Source organism: Acanthochromis polyacanthus, chromosome 14 (assembly GCF_021347895.1).
Source record: "Acanthochromis polyacanthus isolate Apoly-LR-REF ecotype Palm Island chromosome 14, KAUST_Apoly_ChrSc, whole genome shotgun sequence".
NCBI lineage: Eukaryota > Metazoa > Chordata > Actinopteri > Pomacentridae > Acanthochromis > Acanthochromis polyacanthus.
In genome coordinates, this window is record NC_067126.1 from 32610062 (window position 1) to 32629156 (window position 19095).

A 19095-nucleotide genomic window follows, 5' to 3' on the forward strand; every position below is an offset into this window, starting at 1 on the left:
TCATATCGTTATGTCATCTTGTCGAGCAGTAAAAGAGCAGAAGAAATGAAGCAATTACGTTATGAAACATGAAAAAGAAACAGCATTTCTTTGAGGGCGTCTATCCATCCACCTCATTTCACTAAAGCTTGGCAGCCGCAGTCGAGTGTTGAACGCACTTTTATTGTTTAGGTGTCAAATGTAACAGTGTCACCATTCAGAGAGGGATAAAGAGTAAATGGTCACATAAAAAAATAGAAAATCAACAATGAAAATGGTTACACAGGGAAAGTCTTTTTCCCGTGGCAACATAGATGTACAGCTGAGACAGTGTCCAGATCCAGACGTGTATGTGTTTGATTTGCACATTTCCACAGCCTATATTAATCTCAAACGATAAGAGTCCTTTTTTGTTTACTAGCCATGCATACAGTTGACAATTCCACATGTGTTGAGTCAGTGTCTTCATAGGAGCTGGCACTTTCAATACAAAATATTTACACTACCGTTTAGTATTCGTATTATCATCGCCTTTGTCGTTACTATTTGTTACTAATGAATCTGAATACTCTGAGCACATAAAGAATGGCGTCGGGATGTTGAAACTCTGGAGGGCCACATTTCATATCGATACCGGAGGAGGGGAAAAAGAAAAATGTAAAGTATGACAAATGTTGGCATCTTCACTTTAAATGTCACCCATTCCTGAAACGAGTTTGGAGAGATCATCTGTAGAGATATTCAAACACTGGAAACACTCCTTGTCCCGTCTTGATGAAGCAGTTAGTTATATTACTACTCAGCACTCTGCAGTCAGAGTCTCCCAGAGGGGAAAACAAAACATCACACGATATGTGAAAGACTCTGCTATGCCTACTATTATATCTCAAAGTGAGAAAATAGGAAAGAGATGACTGCACCAATGTTTCAAGAAAGACACTGACTAATCCATTTTCTCTCCATTCCTTTTTGAACAAACAAATAAAACATAAGAAAATGGAGGCGCCCTCGGGTCACCTCTTTGGTTCAGCCCTGTGATGAGTAGAAAAACCTCCCGCCGACCACTACACAAACTAAACTGGGAGACAAATTGTACATAGTGTAAATCAAAATACTCCTCAGTGTTTGAAACAACCGGAGAAACTGTTATTAGCTACTTGCAATTGAGTCATGGCAACAAGAAATGCATCTTGGTGTTCTGTGCAAAAACTGTAATACAAACAAAACCAGACAAAAAATGCTTTTTTTTACTCCATTATAGCAGATTGTTAACAACCTAAAGAGTAAAGATCCCGATGTGTACTTCTTTGCTGATGATTCCCCACCCCCCACCCCCACCCACAACTGAAACGATAAAAACTAACAACAAAACAGAGTAACATAAGGCGAGGGCATGTTCCTTTTTGTCGTTTGTCAATTTCTCTTGCGGCAAATTCCTGGCATTCCTCATTCAAAATGTATGCATTGCTCACATGTTGTTATTAATAATCATGTCACTGCAAATTTTATGCTCCATTGACTTAAAATCCATTGCGTTCAACCATGAATTTGTCTTCTGTTTAACTGGCATGTGCATGTGTGTGTCTAAGTGTGTTTCTGTCTGCTGCGAGCCCAAGGAGTTTCCTGTCAGTGGACTTTTTGCCCGGCCTGTTCTCGGAGGCCCCAGGGGGCTATTGTATATTGCAAGAGGAGCAGCAGGGGTCATCCTTGTCTGGCTGGGCGGCGTAGTCCATCTGCCGAACGATTTCAGCGAACAGTTCGTCTACCATGGTTTTGCTCTTGGCCGAGGTCTCCATGAACGGGCAGCCCCACTCCTCGGCCAGGGCCTGACCTTCGCTGGACGATACCTCCCGCTCGCTTTCCAAGTCCACCTTGTTCCCCACCAGGATCACAGGAACTTTCTCGTACCTGAGGACACACACAGACCCACATGAGATGGCCTGTCATACGCAGAGAACAACCAATGCTTTGGAAGTGTGTGAAAACAATGAGTGAGTTTCTGGTTTGTTACGTTGTCACTGAATTTCCAGTTTAAAAAGCAATTATCCTTTCAGAACTTGGACTTAACTCATGCTTAATGCAACAAAATGTGCTAATTGAACTACTGAACTAAACCTTTAGCCTTTGTGCACAAAATATCTTCACATATTGCAACTGCTCACTGATACGTAGACCATAAATTCTAATTTGCATGGCATCCCATTGAAATATGGCTACCAGGTCAAATAACAGTCTTTCGGAGAAAACAATAGACATTCTAGAAGCTTTTCTTTCAGTTTTGTCTCCTTTTTCAGGCAGCAGTGGGTAAAATGTTGGGCACAAAGTCACACCATGATGGAAAAAAATGTGACAATTATCTTCAAAGCATCAATTTAACATTAATTAAACTGCAACATCACCCAATAATTCACTACACAGGCTAAAATACAGACATTAGAGACACAGGAACAGATATATAGACACACTGTATGTAAAATAACTGCAGTGTTGTTTAATGAATACATTTAATTGTTGTCTAATTAAATGGTCATGCATTTATTGTCGATCACAATTTTTTTTTTACAATTTTAAAATAGATTGACTATTCTTGACTTCATGATGTTACAGATTTTGATGCTTGTACATGCAAACATAAATAAATGATACATAAGAGCAAAACATTAATATAAAAAAAGAAGGAAAAGGAAAAAGGCAATAAAAAATAGTGGTTTGAGTTAACATCCAGGCTAAAATGCCCCAATATGAAAAATGGTGTTTTCTTCATCCTCCTTTCAGTTTAATGCCATTTGGTAGCTATGAAAATGCTCCATTAGAGCGAAAATCATTAGAAAAGAATGCAAAACAATGTAACTGAATCATCAGCAGGGCTCAACAATTCATCGAAACATAATTGAAATTGCAATATAGCCAGGGGCTGCAATTTTTTGACGACAGGTGAAATGTAACACAATATACCATTTCAAATGATGCACTGTGTTGCTAAAAAGATGCCCCGTTCTACAAAACCCATTTCTCCAGGAGTAAGCGAACATGCTTGTCTAAAGACAGCACCAAAATTTGCTTCTGGATAACTAATATATGTCAAAAATAATGGCAATATGATTGTTTTGGGCATTTTGTTCACTTCTAATTAGCTAGCAACAACCTCCGGGCTAGCAGCCTACCACACTGAAGATTTTAATTTTTGATTAAGGTGTGCATCATGCAGTAAGGCAGCCCTACTATGTTTTAGGCCAACTATCCATTTTAATTAGCCTAGCCATGCTACACCCATGTTTCTGACGGCACAAGGGTCTAGGGAAGCTCGACAGGGAGGGAGGCGGGCTAAAAGGTTGTCTATCAAATCCCTCTGCAGCAATTGGGTAGGTATACAACCAATCGACGCAACGAATAGGCTGACGTAGTTCCGAGAGCACCGGCGGATTGTGGCTAAGTCCGATTAGCTTCCCAACCAGCGGAGCCGCGGAGCCAACTGGTATATTAAGGATTTGCCATATCCCGTCGGCATAAGTCCAAATACGTCTTTCTTCTCAATGAAACACTTCAGTGCCGTCCTTTGTTTATCTTTCAAGTTGAATTTTAGCTTCAAATCTTCAAATCTTTAAGGGCTGTGGCCAAAGCCGAGTCGAAAGATAACTGCTTATTGTGCGCCGGTTGTTTCTGTCATAATCGTCACGCCTCTGTCGTCACTTGGTAACGCCCGCCTTCTGACTCTACACTTCATGGTGATTGGTCCGGCCAGTTTTAGGAGAATCCAGCCTCGAGCCTTATGGAGGGTAACTAGACCCACCCTGGCAGAGAATTAAATTCGTTGCCGTGGGTTGTCTAGCGCGGCTAGTCTACATTTTAATGATAGTGTTCAGCAATAAGCCATGCATTTTTTTCCTCCAAAAGCAGAATGATAATGAGGTGTAGTCAGACCATTCTACACAGCACCAGAGAATGGTCTGCAAATACAAGACTACTAATCAACAAACAGGCAACTATTTTCTGTTGTCTCACATCGCTTTGATTAAAGTTTTGAGTTTCAACATAGCTAAATAAACACGGACATCTCTCTGGCTTGTGAATACATGAGTGTATTGTAGTGATGTGTGCTTTAATTGGAAATTTGTACTAGTGCCTACTGTACAGCTGACACCAAAATGACATACAGAGCAGGGTTCATTTTTGTCAGCTTTTGTAGAAACAAAAAATAACAGGTTTGAATGAAACAGGTAGAATTCAGATGAGCAAAACAGTGGGTTCAGAGCTGAGGCTGTACTCAAGCACAGTAGCGCTATGAGCTAAATGCTAATGTCACCTGCTAACATGCTCAAAATGCCAATGATAACATGCATATATGCAGTTAGTTTAATGTTAACCATGATCTCCACCTTATCAAAGAACAGCTGAGGTTGATGGGAACATCATTAGCTTCAAACCACGGCAGGGAGTTCCATGGTTTTTGGTATAAGACCAAACATTTGCACAGCTGTGATATTTAAGGCTAATGGCAGTTCAATATTAAATATCATGACATCACCAAAGTCATCAAATTTCATCGTAAATCAAATGCCATCGCAATCCATTCAACAGGCTTGATGTAATCCTCACTCTGGTGCAAAGAAAAGTCAGTAGGTTACCACAGCTATTAGGGTTCATCCTCTGAAGACCATGAATGCTCATACAAAACAGCTATCCAAATATGGTTGCTATCTCCATGGCTAAAAACTCAACAATATGATCAAGAAATCAAATGTTTTATAGTACTTCTATATAAGTGTACATTGTTTACCGTTAAAATGAAATTAACACAACGATATCACAGTGCAAAACAACTATTTTTAGTTCAGAATCTAAGACAGAATCTATTGTTTCCCCTAAAAGAAATCAGGAGTGTGTTTTTCCAGAGCAAAATAACAAGAATGGGAATTTAAAAGAAGCTATCACAGACAATGTTCTGGGTAAATTAGGTGGCTTCTGAGCATCAGCAATTTTTGACAACCTGACAGTCATGTCGAAGTAGTTTTTACCATCTGTGACAAAAGAAGCTTGGCATTTTTAGAATCATACACTCTGTAAGCAGCAGCTTTATGAAGCTCAGCTGGGTGCTAAATGTGGGCTTATTGTGGGTGGAAGGCTAAAACGGAGAGGGAAAAGAAGTGTTTTTGAAAGGTTTCTACTTTAGTGTGCTCATGCTCTTTGGCCATGGGAGGAAGCTTTTCACATCCAGAACCAGGGCGGCATCCTCCTGCTGTGAAGCGCCTACCACTGAACCTCCACACCGCCCACCCAGCCTCGTGTAAGTCTAAAGCCTGACCCAGAAGAGAATGGGAATTGCTGTGACCCCTGAGGGTGGCAAGTGGGCATAATCCTTTGAGCTCTGAACTCCCTGCCATGTCAACGAAACACATGTCACTGTGGAACTGGACTACTTTAAAGCCAGCCAGAGGAGACGGTCAGTCAAACTAAATAGGCTGCTGCACTACGATTATTAAAAAGAAGCGTCTGTGATGCAGTTTCACCAGTATAATCACTCCATCTGATATTGTGGAACATGGCGTGCCTCTGAGGCAGTTTGTACACATCAGAGGAGATAACAAAGCTCAAAACATCAGAGAGAGAAAGCAGATAATGCGTATTCACAGCCTCCAAACCACAGGTTGTTATTTCTTTCATCCCTATCTGTATGCAAGATTAGTGAGGCAGCACCTTCCATCTGTTGGACTCACTGTTTGAACCAAGTTTAAATGTCTGTGTTCATGTCATGATGCTGAGCAACATAGCAAAATCTCACCCAGACACCCATCAGCATCATTAGTTTTTGAATGCGGGTCTCGATCCATGAAATATACATGCTCCTAAATAATTCACAGACAAAATATCCCCATCCGTATTTGCTATAGTTACGGGTATACAGGGAAACGGCTAATGCTGGGCAGACTGCAGAAGCAGCAGCTGTGATACATTTTCAGGTCGAGCAGCCTGAGCATCTCTCGGAGGTGAAGGGCTGCAGGTTTCAGCGTTAAATGAGCTTAAACTTGCCGACTTTGATCTGCTCATGAATACGTAATCCTGTGAACTTTAATCTTAACTCTCCTGCTCTGTTCCCAGGGTCAGCTCACCGGCCGAGAGCAACGACCAGGATTTAAGAGACCATCTCTGAGGTCGGCCGGTGTGTGACCGAAAGTATGACGGTGTTCCCCCTTGAGCTCGGAGGCAACATGAATGTAAAACTACAGCTTATGCTTCTCTTCTTTAACATTCAGCGTACAGGGCTCAGGTCTCATTCACTGCAATCCCGGAGTCAACAAAAAAACAGCAAGACTGTGATTTTCCTAGGAATTACTTGGAACCGTATCTAGTTGGCGGTAGGTACTTTTTGCCTTGAACCTTAAATCTGCTTTCCCACCTTCACTCAAAAAAGCCCCCAAACATAGCTGTGGGTGAGTAGATTGAAAGGCACAAACGATAGTTATAGCTGTGTCCATTTAGGAGAAGCCACAGGGGGCTCAGTGTTTAGTTGGGGTAATGACGCTATTTTTGTAAGTCTCTTACAAAAGTCTTTCTCCACCCAGTGTGGTGGTTTTGACTCCAGTCTCCTATTTTAAATGTCTAAGGGAGCTATGTGGCCACCTAACTGTGCTACATATCATTTACCGTCACGTGATGTTTTCACACCAGCTCTGTTCTTACTCATTTAAAAACACAACTTAGAATAGTTAGCGCCTGACTTCTACATGGAATTGAGAAACAAAAGCAAAAAAATCTGAATAATCAGCAGTAATATTACACAAGAAGGGCAACCAAAGATCAGTTACTCAACACATAATGACACATTATCTGAACCAACAATCCAGAATCCAAAGATATTCTGTTTAAACCTGTGAACACCCAAGCAGTTTCTGAGCCTTTATTTACTCCCGTCACATTTTTTACTCACTGTGGGCTCATTTTCACTTAAATATAAAGTCACAAAAAGTTATATATTTTTAATTATCTCTTAATTTAAAAAAGAAAAAAGGAATCAATATGTACATGTTTCTGTAAGTGTCCGCAGGTGTTTTTTTTTTGTTTTTTTACTAATACAGTAAAAACTGTTGAAGTCAATGTAACAGATATTTCACTACTTACATTGTTAATTTGTGTCTGTGTTTGTGTCCCATCTGCTCTGTGTAAACGCAGCCTGCAGTTCAGCCCAGATCAGCGGAAAAGTCCCAGAATTTTCATTATAACTGTTGATGGAAGTGGAGTCACAAATGACTTCACGGCTGCAGCCAGAAGCATTTATTTTTTTAGTAGTTTTCACAGAATCTAGTTCCTGCAAATTACTTATTTTGGCTACTTTTTTTTTTTTAAAGAAAGGAGACTTGTAAATATATAGATGGTTTTAAGTGTAGATTTGTTGGATGTGTTAAGAATCCCCTCCAGCTTGCAAAACTAGTGGTGCTCCATTGTATTTGGCAAACAGCATGCCAGTCATCCTGAGAGATAACCTCATTACTCTCACTAAACCATTTTTCCTTCATATACAGAGATTCTTGCGATTTCTCTCAGAGAAATAGTTGTAAATCTTGGAAATGGTTTTTGTGTTACTCTTGAATACATTTTACCTCTCATCCAAAAGAGTTAGAACTGAAGAAGTATCTTCAAGAACTTAAAACATGAGTCCAGTTCCTTTCTACTGAAGCTCCCAGCAACATTATCATCAATGTCAGATAGTTTGTTCTCTTCTTTACAATGACAACCAGACAAGAACTGAGTGGATACAGATATCTAGTCCATAATAATCTCCCCACTGTACTTCTGCCTGCACGTCAAACGTCAGATATCAAATGAAAGAAACAAACTATAATTATCTCGGATGTCCCGAACAGCAGGAGGAATTCAAGTAAACGCAGTCCTGCAACGTCATATTAAACAATGGGATGTGCCACGTGTTTATGCGCAAGTTATGAAGCTAATTTGGGCCCCATTATAACAGTTACACAGCATAAAGACATCTGGTACCAATGGAGAGGGGTCTATATATAGCCATAATAACAGAGGAGAAAAGCAGCATTCTCATGAGGTGTGAGACGGGGGCTGCCACGGATACCGAGGTTCCCAGGGCTTCAACATGAAGGGTGTCTGGACCCCCGATTCGGCCATTTCACAGAACAGGCCTCTAAAGACAAATGAATAACTGAGGCTGGTTGTGTTGGCGCTGCGACACAAACAGCACAAACAACATGTCATGCTTTAGCCTTCAGCTTGTGAGGCTGATGCCAGAGGCACTGGAACACTCTGACTGCAAACATCCATTCAAGCCGGCCCAGACACATCTTATCTATAATGCATGATGCAGATCAACTCACACAGGCCTTGCTGACGGACGGTGCAACCCGGTGGCCCAAGAGCCCCTGGATCCGACTCTGGCCAACACCGTCAGGATGAGGGAGGGGAAGCAGGCTGTGCACTGGGCCTCTGGTGAATAGTTTTTGTTTTTACTTCTTTTTGCAGAGGGTCTTCAGTTTAGTCAGAGGAGAGAATTCAGCTGAGTCAGTTAGCAGCAAAAAGCTCCTCTTTTCTGGTACATTAGGGCAAGGAAACATTTTCTCAGAAATATTTTGCAACAAAAGATTTCTGATTTTTAAAATAATCACTAATAAGAAATAAAAAGACAGGATTGCATCTGCTACTTAGAGGGTCTTTGGCATTCCCTGAAGATTATGACAACTAATTGTCTGTTTTCCTTCAAATTCTGATGCTAGTCACAGATGATAGAGATGCTGGCCAAGAAATGTCAGAATGGATGAAAGATGAATGTGTACTGAACTTGACAGACTGTACAGTCATCCTTGAATCTGATGTATTACAGCTATACTGAGGCACACTACGTGCTCCCTGGGGGTAATTATGCTGTCTGACAGAAATTACTTCCCTTACACAGCACACAAGCGAAAAATGCAAAATGCAAAAGTAACATTTTATGGAAATTTGCCTAGATCGAGTGCACGATACTGAAAAGAAAAGAGAATGTGTAATAATAACCACATTATACAGTCCAACACATATTATAGAATCAACACTAGTCTGAGCTAAATAATTAAAAAAGCAGAGCAATGCTTCACTTTAATGATAAACTAACTTCAGAATACATAAATGAATTACCCAACTTTGCTCAGTTTGATTAGGATGCATAAAAGAGCTTATTAGCTGCCTGCTTCTACTCTTCAGGGAAATTTTATAAGCTTTTTTTTCTTTCAATAAACGCTCACTGTATGACTTGGTAAACAACAAAGAAAAACTATAAACCACTTATGTCTAGACAGCTTGTTGCCTCGATGTTTTCATAATTGCCTGTTGTTTTTTCTGCCTTGACATTATTCAAAGCAGCAGCTTAAAAATCCTCTTCAGTTCATAATGGGATTCCATAACAAAAGTTCACTGGCATGCTTGGCACTAACTAACAAGCTCTGTTTAACTGTAGTGCAGTCAGACCGCATCTCTACTTCCTGTGAGTATTGTAGTGCTACATAACTTTATGAGATAAATGTTCAGTTTGCAGCCTCAGTGAGAGTCTTGCAAAGGTACAATGTAAGAAATAACACACCGATCAGCCACAGGATTAAAACTACCGGCTGTGTGGATGCAGCTAAAACCTCCCTGAGCCAGTGAGCCATTGACTCCACAAGACCTTTGAAGGTGTCCTGTGGTATCAGCAGCAAATTCTTCAAGTCCTGGAAGTTGTGAGGTGGAGCCTCCATCGATCGGACTTGTTTTTCCAACACATCCCACTGATGCTTGATCAGTCGGAGATCTGGAGGCCAAATAAACACCTTTTACTCTTTGTCATGTTCCTCAAACCATTTGTGAACACTTTTTCAGTGTGGCAGGGGGAGTTATCTTACTGAGAGAGGCCATCAGGGAACACTGTTGCCATGCAGGGCTGTACGTGGTCTGCAGCAGTGTTAAGCTAGTTGGTATGTGTCAAAGTAACATTCACACGAATGCCAGGCCCCAAGGTTTCCCAGCAGAACATTGCCCAGAGCATAACACTGCTTCAGAGGAGTTGTCTTCTTCGTGCATCCTGCTGACAGTTCTTACCCAGGTAAGCAACACAGAAACACCCGGACATCAGCGTGGTGTTAAAGAAAATGTGGTTTACAAACCTTCCATTGCAACAAGGTGCAGTTCTGAGGCTCATATTAGTATCTGAAGTGGAGATTCTCAAAACAGAGCAGAAAGAACCTGTTGGTCTTTCAGACATTTTCATCAGGGGGTCAGAACAATAGTAAGCATAGACCTTTCTGATCTGACAATAACTCGACTGATCTATTGGCCAACATTGTTGATGAATGCATATAGTTTATAGTGACAAGGAACAATGATATAGTTCTTATTTAATACCACCATTTTTTCACAAAGTAGTAACCAAATGGCAAAGTAGACAAAGGTAATACATATATACATAATGTGTGTGCAGACAGTGCTGAGAGCGTAGGCAATTATAGCAATTGTAGGCAATGAAGTCGGAGCTGCCCTGCTGAGAAAACTATGTGAGGATGCCATTTCTAAATTACCCCAGCATCTTTTTTCTGTATTATGCTCTCTTTAAAAGAAAGTTTTCATCATAGAATATATTAGATGAACAAATATACCTGTGATAAGTTTTTCAGCAAGTTTTTCAGAGTATGCACTAACCTTTAATGTTAATGTTACTAAACTGCCTGTCTTGTCTTTTTGTTATTTTTGTTATTATATGTAAGCAGCTGAACACTTGAATTTCCCTCAGGATAAATAAAGTATCTATCTATCTATCTATCTATCTATCTATCTATCTATCTATCTATCTATCTATCTATCTATCTATCTATCTATCAGCTGATAATATCTGTCATATATCGGTTGGGTACAGGACCTGCCTTGTAGAAAATATCCTGACCTAGCTGTCTAGTCATCACAGTTTGGCTCTACTCAGAATCGCTCAGACTCTTATGTTTGTCCATTTTTCCTGCTTCCTACACATCAATTTTAAGACTTGACTATTAACTTCCTGACTAATATGTTCCACCTTTTGACAAGTGCCATTGTAACAACCTAATCAATGCTATTCACTTCACCTGTAATTGCTTCTAACATTGCGACAGACTGGTTCTAAGTCATAGAATGAATGTTTTGTGTGTTTGTAAGACACTTCAGTTAAAGGTGTACTCCACCAATTCCTATACATGAGGTTTTGGTTTACCAGGTGGTATAATGTCTTATGGAAGTGCAGGACCATGGTTCATGGAGTGTGATCTATACCAGGGACTAAAAACTCTTCATAAAGAGCAATTCCAACTGAAAACACTGAAACATAGAATTCACAAAGTAGCGCTGCTGTTGCTCTACATGGAAATGAGTTTAGTGAAGAAATTCATGCAACTGTTGGATAAAGTGTAACTGCTTGTCCCTTAGGAATCGTCATGCTCCCAGGAGGTCTGTACTCTCCTTTGAAGGTGGTGGGACATGTGTTGGGGGTGGTGGCTTGAGCAGTAATGTACCATACTGTATAATATAACACATACAGAAACCTGCCGGCTTAGCCGCAGGCCTGGCTGCTCCTCTCCTGCTGTGTTGTGGCCTCTGTGGAAGCCAAGAGCAGGAGAGATGTTTACATTCTTTATCAAAAAGACCTTTAATGTTTACTGGGAAAGACTCGATTTTGTGCTAGTGGAAGATGAACTGGTTTCCCAGCTGCATATTTCTGCTGCTAAATTCACAGAGGCTGATAACTCCGAGTAACTCGCGCTTGTGTGGCTTCAGCTTCTCTCTGCTTATTAAAGAAGCAGTGTATTTGAAAAATTATAGAACACTCGTGCGTGTGTGTGTGTTATTATCGAATAAGGCAATCCTTAACAAGAGTCCACAGCACCTGCACAAGGATATTATAAGCCGAATGCATAAGGTAGGATGGCAACTTGAGGGCAATGCCAGTGATATGTAGCAGGTATAATGTTTAGAGTGCGACTGACAATGGATTTTTGGGGCCAGTGGCTGATAATCTTTACATATATATATATATGTATACATATAGCATGTTAGAGTTATATTGAAAAGGGAAAGTATGTTGCCATTGAGACTGCTCAACCGTCTGACAGACTCTGCTACATGTGCTGCAGACAATGCTGAGAATATTGCAGTCAGAACATGCTCATAATAGCACATATCCTATAACATACATCTGATAAACTATTATTGATAACACTGGATGACTGATATATCAGCTGGGATCTAATATTGTTTACCATCTTAATTTGACAGGTAAACATAACACTTAGTAACTGGCTCTAACGTAGTGTGATGGAAATATCACACCAGCATTTAGTCATAAATCAATGTGTTTGAAAAATCCGACACGAAAATGGGGCTGGATGAGAAGTGAGCAGATTGGCAAAGTGACTATTACTCATCCTGAATGTCTCTATCAATTTAAATGGCAATATTCCTATTAGCCTTGCCGCTAGAAGATCACCGGTTCGCGTCCCAGCATTTCCAGGACCTTTCTGCATGGAGTTTGCATGTTCTCCCGGTGCATGTGTGGGTTTCTCCGGGTACTCCGACTTTCTCCACAGTCGAAAAACATGCTGAGGTTAATTGGTGACTCTAAATGGTCTGTAGCAGTGAATACAAGTGTGATTGTTTGTCTGTATGTGTAGCCCTGGGATAGACTGTCCAGGGTGTCCCCTGCCTTCACCCGAAGTCAGCTGGGATAGACTCCAGCACCCCTGTGACCCTCATGAGGACTAAGCAGTGTATAGATAATGGATGGATGGATGGATGGATGGATGGATATTTCTATTAGCTGTCCAGACAAAGATTTGTGACAAATCCAAGGAAAAACCTGAACTCTTGACCGCTACAGAAAACGGATAAGATGGCTCTGTTGTGCTGTGGGGAGCATTTTGCAGGCATGGTTTGGGTCCACTTGTCCCCTTGGCAGGAAGGGTTTCTACAAATCAATACCAAGTTGTTCTGAGTGATCTCCTTTGTTCTATGATGAAACATTTATATCCTGACTGGACTGGTCTCTTCCAGGGTGACAGTGTGCCTATCCATGGAGCATGAGGGCTTTGAAGAGTTTAAACATGATGTGGATCCTGTGCTATAACCGTCACAGTCACATAATCTCAACCAAAGTGAGCATCTATTGTAGATATTCCACATGGTAGACAGAGCTCTCCACCACTATTATTAAAATGCCAAATGAGGAAGAATAATGTTCATCCCTTCATGCCTGAAGTTTCAGACATATGCAGAACCAATGCCATGGAGCAATGAAGGTGTTTTGGTGGCATGTGTGGGCCCAGCACTCCATCAAGACATTTTATGTTGGTTTACCCTGTAAAGTCAAAGGATCACTGTCAGTAGGACTCATCATTCAATTCTCAGGGCAACAAGTCTAATAGTTGTAGTTTTATTTCAGCCCAGACCAAAGTGGTACACCGACTGACTGACACTACCTTAGCAGAGACTCTCAAAGCAGAGCAGAAACAACCTGTTGGTCTTTCAGAAAAGTTCATTGCAGGAGTCTGAACAGCCGCCTACGGCAAAGGGCCTTTAACACATAACTCTGAATGCTCAGTCAACTGTTAAGTAATCATCGCTGACCTTTAGCTCTGTTTATTTTCCCAGTTTTCACAATAGACAGAGACATCTGGTCTAACTGGGAGAGGCTGGCTATTTCTAATCTCGACCCTTTAACCAGTTGGTGTGTGAACAAAGCCTGAAATGATAACTCCATAGTTGGTGAGCCTTAACACACATGCACTGTTAGTTAAAAATATGTAGACTCAAAGCTAGGGTAAGTCTATAACTGTTAAATGAACAATAATGGGGTGAAGATATACTCTGAACCACAGTAGCACTAACAGTAAGGTTTATTACAGCACCCTGTTTCACCTCTTCCTTCTTCACTATCCTCTGACCGTGGCACTTCTATTTAAATGCTCTGTTAAATCACCAATCACAACACATCCCTGGTGTATACTTAACTGCGGCTGAAGCGAGGAGTGACGAGGTCCCTGGGCGACACAGGCAGGCCAGGGTGTAATCATGTGCACCCGTGGCCTCTGTGCTAAAGCCTGTCTGCGCCGCTATCAGCATCCACTGATAGATACTGACAGGGTTCAGAGTGAGAGCGACACACAGCAGCGCCTCTGACCTGAGCCAATGCCGATACAGTCGTGACGGGTCATCAGTGTTTTGGCAGCGTGGAGGGACAGACGGGCGAAACAATCCGACTGCTGATGCCAACATAAACACACTTTTTATATAGTTGCTGCCCAAAATCGGACACCTGTAACCACTACAATCATCTTCTGCTGATGGATGCTAATGGAAAGTTTCACCCTTTTTCCTACTGTCATCATGACTTTCTCTCTTAGGTTTGCAAAGCCGTGTGTCGTTTGATATCTCTATCTTTTTGATGTCTAAAATTATTCTGTCTCTTCCTGCTACAGGTAGTAATTTCCACCATTTCCCACAATGCCCTTCAACCAGCCGCACAGACATTACCTAAACGTGTTGCATTTTAGAGCGGAATAATAAATCAACCTTTTAGTCGGGAAAGAATTGTCTGAAAAGATAAAATGTCTTGATACCGCATCGCATTACGAGCAACTGTCTGTGCATAAATTGTCAATTTACCGCCTTTTATCAAAGATTCCTCACTGTGTAATTGTTGAAATTCAGTGCAAATTAGTGAACCATTCAGAGCTGTGTGTTCTACTCCCACAAATAAAAACTAACAAGGATCAAGAACCTAATAGAATTCTAAATCTGGGTAATTTTCCCAGTAAAATGACAAGATAATCTGTTTGTTTTTACATTCAGCAGCAAAAGAACTGACTGCGGCACAGCTCGGTGTTGCCACATGTGTTTAGAAATGCAAATGTGTTTCCTGGGCTGATCTTTGACAGTAGAAAATAGAATTATATGTTCTGTAAGTTGATGTTTTTCCTACTGCATTACATTTTGCACATGGGCAAAATGTGCTTCTGTTTTGTCAGAGTGTGCACAACTTTACAGTCCCCTCATTTGGTTTTCTTGTCTGTATGAAATCATATTAATGCATCTGGCCTCGAGTCTTTGTGTGGCTGTAACAGTGCAGTATGAGTTAGGTTTACTATATATAGTATAATCACAACCTAGTCCTATCATATACCTGTGGCTAACAGAACTTCTCTGTTTTAAAAGTCTGCAAACAAACAGCAAGAGTAAGTCAAGCTGTTATTTCTGCACAATCAAACTGAATTTAACTGAGCAACCAAAGAAAACACATGCAGTTCCATTCAGAACAAACTCTGCTTAAGAAGAACTTAAAAACTGACTTTAAAACATGCATGATCTGTGCTTCCAGCAGTCTTAAGTTCTAACCGGGTCCACATGACGTTCGGGACTCTGAAGTGAACCAGTGTGTAGGAGTAGCGTGTGGAGCGCGATGTTTTTGCTACGGAAAATAAATTCCCCTGTGATAACAGAAAACAGCACCAGACTCAGTGCTAGGTGTGAAATCACATAACAGCCTGGCTGCATCTGCTGTGTGAGCGCACATATACACATGAACATACAAACACACACCACCGACTAAACATACCTCCTCTTAACTCATATGTGGCGGGGGGGGGGCATGTCGGTCTCATTCCTTCATCCGGAGGCTGATATTAACGGGATTGTTTGGAAGGTGCAATAATTGAAAAAAAACGAAATCCAATTAAGTGACAAAACACTAAAAAGGCTGGAGAGAAAAATAAACATCTTCACGATGATTAGGTTTCACTTGCAGGTGGGAGAATGGAACGGTAATTGGCACTGTCACAAAAAAGACTGAAACAAAACACTAAAACAACTGCACTATCCTATTGCCGGACATAATCTAAAGTAATTAGCCATATCAGTATAGAGGATGAGCTGTGAGCTGACTATAATACTTCTTTAGACAGACTTTTCCCTCTGGAGTCCCTAAACTGACTGCAATGACTGATGATGAACCCACACAGTCGCAGCTTGGTGGATGCTAAAGCACAGAAACTGAGCTAAAAAATAGGAAACCAATGATACTTTACCACTAGGGTCAAAATATAATTCCGGGGCTTCTTGTAACATAGTTGACATTTTTGCTGTTTCAGGCCTAAAATCAACATGGCCGCCCATCACCAAACACCACATGGCATTTTTAGAGAAAGATTCTTCTAAAATATTATATATACACAATTGAGTAAAATTGTAGTAACACTGTCCACACTTGACTCACGTGCTATTTTATATTAAATAACTCAGAAAGCCTTGGAGTCTTTCCAGTCTTTTCTTCAGGAGGAAATGACATCATGTGGAGCAGGTCATGTGATCTGGAATTAACACACTTCCTGGAGAGGTGTTTTTAAAATGGGTAACTTAGTGGAAAGTGATTTCTCGGACACATACATTTGTAGATTTGTTATTTTCCATATAAAATTTGATATATTGCCAAAAAAATAAATATCTGTCGTGATTATCTCAACTTAATCAAAAGAACACAATCCAAACTATTTTGAATAAGCTCATTTTATTATTGTTTAGCTAATTAGAAGGTGGTTGTTATTGAATTAGGATGGTTATTCAGTTGACATTTTAGTGATATCCAGTCATTTTTTGTTAATAAGTGATTGTTTCCATAATAATTAATTCTGGAATTTGTATCAAAATGAACATAAAAAACATCAGTTTAATAAAAATATCTGCAAGATATATCACATGGGCTTCAAAAGCCCCTCAGTTATATATCAACCCAATGCATGTTCTGATTGGGCTCTATGATGTCATGCAACACCAGCAGGTGAGCCTGCATTACCTGTACGCTGCAATAACCCATCATCAGCACCACACAGCCTCATCTAACCTCTCCCTACAGTGACCTCACATCTGGATCATCTGTTTGCAACAGCGCCGAGAAAGGATTGTTAATTAAAATCCCTCTTCAACCTCATCCCCTTCTAAAACCTACAGTATTTTGAGCTGCTGCAGCTCCTTGGAGCTCTCTGCACTGCACTGAATCCTGGGTAATTCCCGGCTGGGGTGTTTCACTGAGGTTGCAGCATCTGGCTCACAGTGGACATCCAGCTGCCACAAACACTGCAACTTGGCAGAGTTTTCAGCCACACTGGTGTTGGAATCAGCACTGTGGAAACACTCATGCAGGGGCAGCAGGGGTATAAGAGGGGGCATCTGGCTACCTATAGGAGCAGGTACACTAGAACAGACTGAGGTGTTGCTCTGTAGTCTGCACAGCATCTCCACAGCTCTCAGACCAGGCCGAGGCCCATCCTGAAACCACAGGGCCCACCAGACCACCAGTGCATGTGTGAGAAATAACCATCATGTCACCAACCTTTTCACTCTTATGATCTGATCTCTCATCGGCTTTATGTCCTGGAAGCTCTGCTGGTTGACAAGGCTGTACACCAATATGAACCCTTGGCCGTTTTTGATGTACAGGTCCCGCATGGAGGCGAACTGCTCGGTACCGGCGGTGTCAAGGATCTCCAGCACCGAGGGCGACGAGTCCACCTCGATCTCTTTGCGGTAGAAATCCTCTATGGTGGGGTCGTACTTCTCGATGAACGTCCCGGTGACAAACTGCACGGTGAGGGCGGATTTCCCGACCCCACCGCTGCCCAGGACCACCACTTTATACTCGCGCATCGTGGGATTTTTTGAAATCAAGTCGGGGTAAAGGGATCAGTCTCCGCGCGTCATTGAAATGAACCCAAAAAACGCTCCACGGCACGAATCACAGTCACCATTCGCGTCCCATTTTTGCACGGCTTGTCAATAACACAGTCTCTCTCTCCGCCGCCGCCGCTGGCTGTTGCTCAGCTATGGCAGAGCACAAAGACTCGGTGCCCCAAGATGGATTTCATTGTAGAAATTCCCCTCATGCAGGCCAGACACTGACAGCCAGACGAGCATCCGAGGACCGCAGAAAAAAAGGTGCACAGCGGAGGAGGAAAATATTGCCCGACGATGTGGACCGTGCTGGTTTTCATCTGCTTAGCTCAGCCCCATCTCTGTGCATCATAAAAAAAACAAACTTGCTCCATCGAGGACACTGGGAAAAACGCTGGGTTAGCCCCGGAATGAACTGCAGGCGCAATTTCTCAAGCCGCGGGGAAGCTTCGGGGCAAAGCGGCGCCGAAAACCCGCAACTGTTCGGACACTTAAGGGCACAACTTGCGTCTCTTTGTTTTCTTTTTCACCATCTCTCGCAGGTCTCCGCTGCTCCCCCGCTCTCCGGTGCAATTCCAGCCGCCATACTCTCGGGTGGAGACCCACGGCCGCTGCGTAACCAGCCGGTCCCCGCTCGGCTCCCGTACCGAGGCAAAAGAGGGAGGGGGGAAAAAAATAGAAAATCGCACGGATCCTCCTCCGTCAGATGGATCTGCGAACAGGCCAATAGCCGCCTCCGCTGTCTGCAGACCTCACTCGTGCCTGAATGGGAGCCGCACCGAGGCAGCCAGTGAAATTAAGCGGTGACATTTCCGTTCATGTGTTAAAATTCCCATCATTCGGTTGCCCCAGTGACATCCAAAGAGAGCTCGTCCAATCACAGCGGCGGCTCGAGGATGTGTATCCAGGAGGAGGAAAATGCAACCGGATGCTGTTGCTATGGTAACGCTGCATCTTTTTTTGTTGAAGTCCATGGGATGTATCTTGCATACATTTTTATTAAAAATAAAAAAAATAACCTGCTTTTTTAAGTTCATTATGATCACGTCTTTACAAATTCCAAAATGATTGATTATGGAAACAATGACTAATTAATAAAAAATACTGAATATTACTAAAATGTCAACTAAATAGCCATCTGAATTGAATAACAACCACCTTCTAATTAGTTAAGTGATAATAAAAATGAGCTTATTCAGAAATAGTTTTGATGATGTTCTATTTTTAAGTTGAAATAATCACGACAGATATTTCTTTTTTGCCAAAATATCAAATTCTATATGGAAAATAGCAAATCTGCAAATGTATCTGTGTCCAAGAAATTACATGACCTGCTCCACATGATGTCATTTCCTCCTGAAGAAAAGACTCCAAGGTTTTAGTTATTTAATATAAAGTACCGTA

At 41.6% G+C, this 19095-nt stretch overlaps 1 protein-coding gene across 1 annotated transcript; it reads right to left on the reverse strand.

Moving 5' to 3' along the window:
* Positions 1-141: 141 nt before the first annotated feature.
* LOC110948982 (ras-related protein Rap-2a) lies at positions 142-18465 on the reverse strand. The gene is made up of 2 exons (XM_022190776.2): positions 17354-18465; positions 142-1887 (listed from the first exon to the last, which is right to left on the reverse strand). The coding sequence occupies exons 1-2, from the start codon at positions 17665-17667 to the stop codon at positions 1650-1652; spliced, it is 552 nt and encodes a 183-aa protein (XP_022046468.1). The 5' UTR covers positions 17668-18465; the 3' UTR covers positions 142-1649.
* Positions 18466-19095: the final 630 nt, after the last annotated feature.

What these genes read in the sequence shown, in the direction of transcription:
- LOC110948982 (XM_022190776.2), bottom strand. Translation starts at nt 17,667, where the DNA reads ATGCGCGAGTATAAAGTGGTGGTCCTGGGCAGCGGTGGGGTCGGGAAA. An exon ending in CAGATCATAAGAGTGAAAAG is followed by an intron (nt 1,888 to 17,353) that starts GTTGGTGACATG and finishes GTGTGTCCTCAG; the next exon opens with GTACGAGAAAGTTCCTGTGA.